The sequence below is a fragment of the Mytilus trossulus genome, chromosome 9 (genome assembly GCF_036588685.1).
Source record: "Mytilus trossulus isolate FHL-02 chromosome 9, PNRI_Mtr1.1.1.hap1, whole genome shotgun sequence".
Lineage (NCBI taxonomy): Eukaryota > Metazoa > Mollusca > Bivalvia > Mytilida > Mytilidae > Mytilus > Mytilus trossulus.
This window is the reverse complement of record NC_086381.1, coordinates 23,198,156-23,210,215: the sequence shown is the minus strand read 5'-3', so window position 1 is coordinate 23,210,215 and position 12,060 is coordinate 23,198,156. Positions and strand designations below refer to the sequence as shown.

Genomic DNA, 12,060 nt, shown 5'->3' with positions numbered 1-12,060 from the left:
CTTTTTTTTTTAAATGAACACCTTTTAAGCTTCCATTTTATGTGGTGTTTTCTCTCTTTTTAATTTATATTGTCCTCATAGTAATATCGTTACATATATATATATCCCTAGGCCTTTCAACATGAATTGACCAGAAAAACATATAAAAAAAAACACAGTATGTACCAAGTTTTGTTGATAAACAAGAAATTTCTTGGTATTCCTCTAAAACGGAATGTTGTACAACACAATTATTTTCATTTACCTGTCTATAAATGTTTTTCAAAGTTTAAGTTTTACTAAATATTATTCAACATTTCACAGCGGTTTTATACTTTGACCTTAGTTTAGACCTTTCTATTTACTTGTCTATTTATGTGGTTTATACAAAGCTACTTTTGCATAGGTACTATTTCTGTAACAAAAATCTTTTTTGTTACTTTAAAATTATTGTAATGATTAGGTACCTGTATTTTACAGTAATTGATTAGTACTTGAAATTTAAGTACTACAGATTTTTGGTTGCACGGTTACATTTTCAGCATTTTGAAAGTAATGAGGTTCAAACATGGAACACATTGTTGGTATAAGTAAATTTCCAGTACTACAGATTTTAAGTACAGAAAAAGTACCTATGCAAAAGTAGCTGTGTAAGGCAGCAACCACTTGATTGTTTGGAGAAAAAAATAATTTGTTTTTGACCCTGAGAAAAAAAATTGTTTATTTCACCCTCAGCTGCAACTATATGTAATGCTAACATTAAAAGAAAAAAATGGTTTTCGACTTGTCGCCAAAAAAATATATTGTTAAATCCATAGCCCCCCCCCCCCCCCCCCCCCAAAAAAAAATCAAATGGATGCTGTCTAAGTGTATCTCGTTTCTTGTTTTTATATATACAAGACCGTTGGTTTTTCCGTTTGAATGGTTTTAAACTATTTTGGGGCCCTTTAGAGCTTGCTGTTTGGTGTGAACCAATGCTCTGTGGTAAAGGCTGTACCTTGACCTATAATGGTTTACTTATTGGCACTCATACAAAATATTCCTATATCTATATAAATATGTTATGATGGAATTCAGAATGTTCATGTAAAATATCCTGTTAGGAATGAATATACTTTTATTTTGTCTTTTACGTTACTATTAATTATGAATTATAATTGATTTTTATATATAGTTGCATGAAAAATTGTAACAAACATATGACATAAAATTGAATCTTGACCTTTGTACATGCACATATTTGAGTTGCAAAGGAGATTATAGATATCAAGTACGATTAGTTATAACCTTTATCTAGCCTGCACATGACACAAAATGCAAAACTTTGAACGGACAACACTGATATAATTTACCAAAAAATCAACTAAACAAAATGGCTCAATTCATAGGAAAATGGCAGGGTGTCGAAGGTTCAATGAAAAATTATGAAGCATTTGGTAAAGCGATCGGTAAGTTCTTTATCCAATCAAATGATAGAACGTCTGGCTGGTTTATGTTTACAAAAGTATATTTATTTCAAAATATAAAGGATTTTCATATTCTAGGCAAAAAGTAAAATCACAAAAACAATGAAATTCAAAACGGAAAGTCCCTAATCAAATGGCAAAATCAAATGATAAAAAACATCAAACGAATGGACAACACCAGTTATATTCCTGACTTGGTACAGGCATTTCCTTATGAAGAACATGGTCGATTGAACCTGGTTTTATAGCGCTAAACCTATCACTTGTACGACAGTCGCATCAATTTCCATTATATTGACAATGATGTGTGAACCAAATCTCACCGATATGTGTACAAAAACAATACGGACCCTACCAAACACTAGGAACGATTTCATGTACTCAAGAAGAGGAATCAGATCCTGCTCCACATCGTGTTGCTCATTTTGTTACAAAGCCGGTAAATAGTTTTATTCGGTAGGTCACATTCGTGAAAAGGGAAGGGGATTGAACTTCCGAAATAAGGAACATATCCGATATCATCTGTGATCATCTGTATAACGAATATTCCATAACGTTCCATCAAATCGTGATGACGTCCGTACAAAGTGTATTACAACTTCACCATTTGGATCTCTTGGTTGAAAAATGAAAAGGTAACAATTGGGAACCTGAAATCATCTCTTTTGTCGTAAAGTTTTTGTTTTAAACCGACCCACATAGTCAATTTCTAGATACAAGTCCTAATCAAACGGTAAAATCATAAGCTCAAACACATCAAACGAATTGATAGCAGCTGTCATATTCCTGACTTGGTACAGGCATTTCCTAACGTAGAAAATGATGTATTGAACCTGGTTTGATAGTGCTAAACCACTTACTTGTATGACAGTCGCATCAAACTCCATTGTATTTACAACGATGCGCGAACAAAACAGACGTAATCGGTAGAATTGTCAAAATAGGGATTCAGCAGTTATCGTTGTGTCCAAATCTCAATTAGATCAAAAGCAAACAAACACCCAACAAAGAAACACAAAGAGCATTTATCAAATCTAACAACCACATTCATTGATGAGAGTCGTGTGTTTGGCGTCAGAATATTAACCTCAATATAGAATAATTATGTCAAAAAATTTTCAATTTTCAAAATTATAATTTCACGTGGGGAATGGTGATATGCAGGTTTGAAAATTAAAAGATTTGTTAATAAAATTGAGAATGGAAATGGGGAATGTGTCAAAGAGACAACAACCCGACCAAATAAAAAAACAACAGCAGAAGGTCACCAACAGGTCTTCAATGTAGCGAGAAATTCCCGCACCCGGAGGCGTCCTTCAGCTGGCCCCTACAAAAATATATACTAGTTCGTGATAATAAACGCCATACTAATTTCCAAATTGTACACAAGAAAATAAAATTAAAATAATACAAGACTAACAAAGGCCAGAGGCTCCTGACTTGGGACAGGCGCAAAAATGCGGCGGGGTTAAACATGTTTGTGAGATCTCAACCCTCCCCCTATACCTCTAACCAATGTAGAAAAGTAAACGCATAACAATACGCACATTAAAATGGTTCAATGGAAGACGTTCTTTGATATTCCCCTGGTTGGTCAACATTCTTTAACAAAGTCTGAGTAGGAGGTGCAAGCTATTAAATATCGAATAAGTTGTGGAAATGTATATCCCATATGCAGGTGAAGTTGGTTTATTGCTACTAAGGTGCATATATTACCTTAACCGTATTTGGCACAACGTGTTGGAATTTTTGGTCCCCAATGCTCTTCAAACGTGAACCTTTTTGGTTTTATGATATTGAAATAAAAGTCACTGATGAGTCTTATGTAGACGAAACGCGTGTCTGGCGTATTAAATTATAAGCCTGGTACCTTTGCTTATCACATGTTCCCCATTTTACTTTAAATCATTAGAAGATATGTTTCTTTGGATTGCTTTTTGATATACAGATTCATTCCTCTATTGGTTATTATGCACCCTTCATCGTTCAGTCATTATTGGTATTTTATTTTCATTTATATTATTCGACGTATCAGACACTCAAACACGTTATTATTACTATATTTATAATTAAAACTGATCTAAGACATTTTGTGTTGCCAACATGGTACATTTTCTATGTGTCGTCTTGAAATAGAAAATAAGATTATTGTCAGACTCTGGAGACTACTCGTGAAAATGGGAAACAAACAAATAGGTGTGATTTTTAATCTATCAAATTATAATAGTTAAATGCACAAAAGATTTAAACATTTAAGGACTCCGAAGAGCGTCAATTTTTAAGCCATATACTTATACACTATGTTCTTGTGTCAAATAATGAATTTCTTGCAATATTGATTTGTACTAAAAATAGTTATTTTGACTTCGTTTTTATGAACTTAGATTCAAAATTGCATCTTATAGTGACTGGGAACCCTGTTTTTCTTTCCGAGAAAAACTAAACAGACAAAATCATAATTCTCTTGTTTTATATCACAAAATTAGATTTTAGTATATATGGTTTGAAAAACTAACCATAGACTGTAAGATAACCTTTATACAGACCTGTGTTTGCCTAACTGAAAACTAATTACATGAACCCACTATCCAATACTTTTACATCAACAAATTCAACATTCAAAAAAGGGCTGCAAATATGTCTTAATAAAATACGCCTTTCCACAAATGCAAATGAGATTGGAAGGCTAAAGAACGATGATAATGTTAACAACAATGTTTTTCAACATACTCAATTTAAATAAAGGCAACAGTAGTATATCACTGTTTAGAGTTTAAAAGTTGATGGAGAAAACCAAATCCGGGTCACAAACTCAAACTGAGGGAAACGTATCAAATATAGGAAAGCAACGACACAACAAAAACACAATACCAAAATGTAACACACAAAGAAACGAACTATAATGTAACAATGGTCATTTTCCTGACTTGGTACAGGGCATTTACTAATTTAAAAATTAATCAATGTCAGTGATAAACAAACAGCAAAGAAAAAAAGCTCTTAATATTGGCAATACTAACAACAACCACAAAAAAACCTCAAAAGTGCGATATACGAGCAGCAATGACAAAACCTCTTAATTTGCAATACTAACAACAACCATAAAAAACTATTAAGAAAGAGATACACAAACAGCAATGTCAAAAACCCTTAAAATTAGCAATACCTACAACAACAATACTATCCTGCTAGTCGGTGTAAAACATAAATCTGAAACCGATCGACCGAACATGAAAAACGCTGTTGTTATAATATTAGATACAATAGAGTTTTTAGTTTTAAATATATTTATTCATAATGGATAGGAAAACAAGTTATTGCAACTTATGTGTTAATCCCTTTCCACTTTGCGGGTGCTGCCTCGAGGCGGAATTAAGCCAGTTTGTTTTCGAAATCTTCATAAGTGTCTATTACGTACAAGAGATTTAGCTCTCCCTTAACACGGGTCAGTCATTTATCGGCCCCTTCCGACGGACTTTCTTCGTTTCTCAAGACCATACCCGCTAATTGTGTCGAAATTTCAGTCGCTGAAGACTTTTCCCCGTTCCCGCAATCTTTGTGTTAGCAGTCCGATGGGATTACTACAACAATACGACTCTCGATTGAAATATTTTGTAACTATCAAAGTGTTAAAAGTAATCGTCAATCAAATATTATTGTATCTGTTTTGATTGAAATTGTAGGCCTTCCTGCTGAAGTACTAGCAAAGTTTAAAGACTCTACCTGGTCTATTAATTTCAGTAAAGATGGCGACACGTGGTCAGCTGAGAACATTTCTTCTACTTCACCGACAAAGACGTTTAGTTACCAAGAGGGGAAGGAACTAGTTACAACAAATTTGATTGGTAGAGGTCTCAAGGTACAACATAAAGCTTTTTTAAGAGTTTATCATATAAACTTTTAGTGTTGCTTTTGATACCTACATGTATTAGACCCTATATCCATTCCGCAAATTACAGTATACTTAACCAAGAAATCACATTAATGACACGACAATAATTTTGTTTTAATCTAATGCTATTGATATCGTTTCAATAATGCAAATGTCAACGAATTGCCTCGTAAAATGGCTCCATATAACTTAGTTATCATACAGAGTTTCAATCAAAACAAAGACAAATATAAGTAAATACTGTTTTCCCATAAAAAATACTATTTGTTTACGGTTCAAGATTAGTATCATACAAAACTAGTATGTAGTTACAACAAGAGATTTCTGATTTTATTGATTGGTGTATTAGCTGTGCTGCTGAAATTTGTAATTGGAGTCAATAATTGTTTTGTGAAATGAAAGGAATCTGATGTACAGTAGTTGTCGTTTGTTTATGTAGTATTATACGTGTTTCTCGTTTCTCGTTTTGTTTATATAGATTAGACCGTTGGTTTTCCCGTTTGAATGGTTTTACACTAGTAATTTGGGGCCCTTTATAGCTTGTTGTTCGGTGTGAGCCAAGGCTCCGTGTTGAAGGCCGTACTTTAACCTATAATGGTTTACTTTTTAAATTGTTATTTGGATGGAGAGTTGTCTCATTGGCCCTCACACCACATCTTCCTATATCTTTTTACACATAACGAATGTCTATCATAATACATATAACAAAGGGCAACAACTATTTCCACAAGTAAAAAGTTTTAGATAATTTTAACCTTTGACTTTTGTGTGTATGTTGCTGTGTATGTAATGACGTTTGGTCATTGGCGGTAACCCCATATATATAATTTTTTTTTATGTGTATAGATAAAAAAAAATATACTATCAAAATGATATTTGATGTCAGCACAATATAAGTAGAAGAGTCGGCTTGACTGGTATCAACCCTATGGACATAACGTTCTCCACTAGTGGTTCCGATCAAGTGCTTCAAAAACTCTTCAATATATCAACCCTATGGACATAACGTTCTCCACTAGTGGTATCGGTCCAGTGCTTTAAAGCACATACATATATCAACCCTATGGACATAACGTTCTCCACTATTGGTATCGTTCCATTGCTTCTAAATTACATACATATATCAACCCTATGGACATAACGTTCTCCACTAGTGGTTCCGATCCAGTGCTTCAAAAACTCTTGAATATATCAACCCTATGGACATGACGTCCTCCACTAGTGGTATCGATCAAGTGCTTCAAAACACGTCAATATATCAACCCTAGGGACACAAAGTCCTCCACTAGTGGTATTGGTCCAGTGCTTCTAAAACACATAAATATATCAAGCCTATGGCTTCTATTCAACATCACCTATTTCATTTACACGTGTATAGGTCGCAGTATTTATAAACAATTTAGAAAACCAAATAAATTGCAAAGAAATTTAATAAAGACTATATATGCTTTGGAAATAACTAGTAAAAAATTTCACAGTTATATATGTCAATGAATTTAAATGATATGCTCACTAATGTTGTTGTTTTATTCATTAAAGGTAACTTATTCGCCTCTTCAAAATTTTCTCCAGCAAAATAAAGACAATTTATATGATATTTAGTCGAATTGATTTAAAGAACGAGTATTTTCAAAAATATTAAGCACGTCAGAGTGATTTTTTGTACATTTTGTAACACAAATATTATTTGATATTTTAGTTAACAGCTACGTTTGATTCTGATTGTAAACAAACTGTAATGGAACAGACTGAAATGGATAACGGTTGGAAAAACATCAAATTAGTCCGAGAAATAACGGGTGACAAGATGAAAATGGTTAGTATATACAAGCAGTTTTATTTTATTCATATGGATTAATTAAATAAACCTTAGCAGAGCTGACAATTTTGGATAACCCCGACTCACGTAAAAAGTTAGCAAACGTACCAGGATTATAATTTGTTAAGCCAGACGCGCGTTTCATCTACATAAGACTCATCAGGGACGCTCGAATCCAAAAAGTCTGTATAAAGGTTATCACTCATATAAATATTTATAAAACCAACTATTTTATTGTACCTAACTATCATTAACATTCAATTTGTCGAGGCTATTCACCGGCTTTGCCAATGTGGATGTAAATATCCGTATTAATCCATGCCACGTGTTTTGTTTTTAAGCCAATAGATTTATTCAATTACACTATGATTTATACTAGTAGCATTTATATTAAATCAAAAGAATATAAGTAGAGATATGACTTCTCAAAGTCCACCATTTAACTGTGGTTATATCAATTATACTATCACTTGGGTAGCCAGTATAAATGCATGATAGTTCTTCACAAAATTTCGAAATAAACCAAATGAACATCATTTAAAGATAGAAAGATTAGACGTGTTCTAATAAATTTGACAATGAATAAGTTAGTTATTGCTTGACGAGTCTCGAATTGTGCGTGTTTTTCAGGTAGACAGTTCAGAAGATTTTAAGTATCTATTAATGCATTCATAAAAAGGATATCAATTATTATATGATGGTAGTTGAAATAGAACCAATATAATTTAAAGTTATAAAAAGTGTCATAATTTCATAAGTGATACAAAAACTTTGCCACTGCAGGTCTATCAAACGAATTGAATCAGACCGATAGATATATAAACAGAATATTAGTATTGAACGCAGACGAATTAAGCTTTTTAAAGACGTTGATAAACTAAAATTAAATATGTTGACATGACGTGATGCCTATCACATTAATCGACATCAACTAACACAAATTTGCTTACTCGACAAATGATTCCAATTACATGTAGACTGCTGGTTTTCTTTCCAATGAAAACGGATGCAGTTTCAATATTTCCGTTTCAATAATCGGAAGAATGAACCACGACACCCTGTTCTTGAAGTTGAAATTAACGTAAAGAATTTGTCTTATTTGAAACCCGTATATATCTAATCATATCAAATACCTTTAAGCGCTGCATTTTAGAATATAATCATATCCTACCTATTTTGTAGACATTTACTGAGCTTGAAAGTGGAGTGGCAATGACTCGGGAATACACAAGATGTTGATTGGCTGAAATTTTATAACAGCTACGGATGATTTTTAATTAAATAATTTTATCAGTACAGACAAATACGTTCATATATTACGTTCATGTTTCATATACGTTAAAAAAAATCGGATGATGTATTATTAACGTGAATACGTCTACTTCTCTACATGATGAGCAGAAAACAACTGGTAAACTTCAACATCAATGAAAATTATGTACTTCATTTAAAATCAAAGTTAAAAATCTTTTTATGGAAAACGATGCAATCAAAATATGATTTAATAGGGCAAAAATTGAGTTTAATAATGTTTTCAGAGGCAGTTAACAATATGAGAACATGCTTAGAACTTATAGGCTTTTTAAAAGCAGATTTTGCTGAAAATATTACCTTTTGCAGGGACCATTTAAATATGGAAATTACTTAACAAAATCCCGTGTCAGTAAGCACGATTTGGAGATTGAGAAGGGGAGGATACAAAAATCTGACATTGTCAGAACGTATCTGTAAATTATGTGGTACTCAGGTTGGGGACGAAATTCATGTTTTTCTACAGTGCCGTAAACATTGAAATATTCGTCTTAACTTTTTTTAATAAAACAGAACAACGGGTTAAAATGTTTAGTAGTTTAGATGTTAAATAACAATTTATTTGGCTTATGTCTTCTGAAGATATTTTCATACACCAGAAACTCGTAGAATTATTGGAAAATGTATCGTCTCAATGAAGTGTAATTGAATGATAAATAGTAATAGTAATATAGTAATGCTATATGACATCACTTTCTTTACCTAGTTAAATTATTAACAAAACCAACTACTATGCTTGTTGTATTCTCCTGCTTGTCTCAATGAATATATAACAATTTCGTCTTAATCATATTAAATCACCTGTTATCGTTAGTAGGAAATTAATGTTGATTGTCCTGCTCCTTGTAGGCGGTGTGATATCAATTTTGTTTGTTTGTTTATAAAAAAGAAGATATGGTATGATTACCAACGAGACAACTCCCCATAAGAGACCATCATGACACAGAAATAAACAACTAGAGGTCACCGAATTTTCTATATAAAGACAATGATTATGTAGATTTTTGATGACCGCCAACTGCGGAGAGAGAAGAAAAAGCTTACAAATAGATGTTTTATTTTATTAAACAAGTCATTTCTTATAAATAAAGGCCGAAACACATTTTACGAACGGCTACGCAAGATGAAAGTATTGTTCATCTTAACAAAAACAACATTTTTCAGTGTCATTGATAGGTTAAAAAAAAATAATTCCAAACTTAAGTAGTCTGTTAATGTAGTCAAAATATGTCCGATCTGCCTATATTTGGACATCAAAAGTCAACACGATCGTATTTATGTCAATTCGTCAACCTAAAAAATCTTGTTCGGCACTAAAGATGTTATTTCAATTACTCAGTGGTCAGAGAATCATTTGAAAATGAAAGGTATACCATTTAAGAGTCAGCTGCTGAATAACGTATGACTTTAAAGCAACTCGTTACAATGATAGCGGTTAATAAGTTGCTATATCCTAGACTTTGGTTTCATCGAACAAGATTTGATAAAACAAATAAAATAACTGTTTTACAGTTTAGTCGTCCCATACAGTGATAAATAGCTTAGTTTTCCTATTTTTAACAACATACAAACTTTTCAGAAAAAGAATCTACCTTTAATTTCTTATTTTTGTCATGTTATAGCCCGTAACGCCTAAAAAAGTGAAAAACAAAACAAAACATCGTTTACCTTATCAGCCGAATATCTCACCAATAAGTTCAAAGTATAATAAAATTATTGATTTTTACAGAACTGCACATATTATTGTCATCATTATCACCATAATAAACGTGTCTATTTCGTGACGTGCCATAGGTATAGGAAGATGTGGTGTGAGTGCCAATGAGACACTTCTCCATCCAAATAACAATTCAAAAACGTAAACCATTATAAGTCAATGTACGGCCTTCAACACGGAGTCTTGGCTCACAACGAACAACAAGCTATAAAGGGCCCCAAAAGTACTAGTGTAAAACCATTCAAACGGGGAAACCAACGTTAGTTTAAAGAAGTACCATCACTGTTTTCCCTATAAACTTTTCTTTAAATGTCACTTTTCAAAAATCTGCAGAAGGTATCTTTGTTGCATATAAAAAAATTAATACTTGGCATTAGTAAAGTATTATCATGTGCAGTACTACAGACACAATCCTATATAAATGCATACAAGATAATAATCATCACTGGAAGTTAAACGATCAAATTTTTGCCCCTTTGTTCCTGTTAAAAATCTTTCGTAACCGTGTAACCTCCAGTTTCCAATTTGTTTTATACAAACACAAAATAAAAAAAGAATGATGCTTTGCAATACCGACAATTTATGATGATGACTAAGATTTTGTTTTTGCAATTGAAATACAGGGTTGACAACCTACAACTGTCTAATTCAAAAGAATATTTTTTGTACACGAAAAAACTGTATTGTGTACTAAATAATCGTCTTTGTAAAACATGTATCACTATACAATTGTACAACACTATCACATTATTAGATAATGAACTATATGAAAAATTCTAATATTAAATATATAAATACACGTTCGTCTTAAATAAACGTTCTACCTTAAAATTACGACAAGAAATTACGAATCTTTTCACCATTCAGTCAGACATCTAAAGAATATTCTACTTTTTTTTTTAAATATGTATTAGAAAGTTCTTCCTGAAATTTAAAATCCTTTAATTGGACTATTGATGTAATACCAATTTTTGATAGAGCACTTATAGGACATTGTACTTTCTTGTAGAACACATATTCCCCAAATTCATGTATTTAGTTTTGATGTTATATTTGTTATTTGCATCGAATTTTGTCTAATGCTTAGTTCGTTTCTGTGTGTGTTACATTTTAATGTTGTGTCGTCATTTTCTTGTATTTAATGCGTTGTCCTCGGTTTTGGTTACTGATCTGGATTTGTTTTTGTCTATCGATTTATGAGTTTTGGACATCGGTATTCTACTGTTGCCTTTAATTAGAACGTTCACCTAACAATGATTATTAAGGCTAACCTAATATCCCAACAGAGGTATACTATATAAAAGAATAACTACTTTCACCCAAACATATTGAACGACCACAATTGGGTAAACATGCGATTTTCTTTTGAGGATTTTATCAAATTGGCTAATTCTTAGGAAAATGGAAATCAGTATCTATGTCCAATATGGAAGGGATAGGAAAGTTGTTAAAGAGACAACAACGCTACCAAAGAGCAGAAAACAACCCATAGCCGCCAACCTATATCTTAAAAATATCCATACTTGACATTCATAGTTCAACATTTGCATTCATGGTCAAACAGTTGGAAAAAGACGGCTTGTATCGGTAACAGTAGTCTATGCAAAAGGAATATAAAACAATTTTCGTTTTACTTCATGTTTAGCCACCAGGAATACGTAAGATAAACCAAGTTTTTGTGCAATTTGTGTTGCTAATCGTTAGCTTTCTGTGAAGTATTTTGTAGGATGTCTTTTGTTGAATTTGTTTCGTTTTGTCGTTTTTTGAAGTACCCTTGTCAGTTTCTCAGAAAGTTTGACTTTGCATATCAGGTTTACTCCCGTCTCTCCTCTCTGAATGCCATACTCGTCTCCCTTCTACAAGCACGCACTAGTCT

The 12,060-nt window shown here is 32.4% G+C and overlaps 1 protein-coding gene across 1 annotated transcript; it reads left to right on the top strand.

The window, feature by feature from the left end:
* The first annotated feature begins 1,276 nt into the window (after nt 1-1,276).
* On the top strand, nt 1,277-9,280 carry LOC134683711 (fatty acid-binding protein 2, liver-like). Its single transcript, XM_063543025.1, has 4 exons — nt 1,277-1,427; nt 5,129-5,304; nt 7,037-7,153; nt 8,339-9,280. The coding sequence occupies exons 1-4, from the start codon at nt 1,352-1,354 to the stop codon at nt 8,393-8,395; spliced, it is 426 nt and encodes a 141-aa protein (XP_063399095.1). The 5' UTR covers nt 1,277-1,351; the 3' UTR covers nt 8,396-9,280.
* Nucleotides 9,281-12,060: the final 2,780 nt, after the last annotated feature.

What these genes read in the sequence shown, in the direction of transcription:
- LOC134683711 (XM_063543025.1), top strand. Translation starts at nt 1,352, where the DNA reads ATGGCTCAATTCATAGGAAAATGGCAGGGTGTCGAAGGTTCAATGAAA. An exon ending in AGCATTTGGTAAAGCGATCG is followed by an intron (nt 1,428 to 5,128) that starts GTAAGTTCTTTA and finishes TTGAAATTGTAG; the next exon opens with GCCTTCCTGCTGAAGTACTA. An exon ending in CGGGTGACAAGATGAAAATG is followed by an intron (nt 7,154 to 8,338) that starts GTTAGTATATAC and finishes CCTATTTTGTAG; the next exon opens with ACATTTACTGAGCTTGAAAG.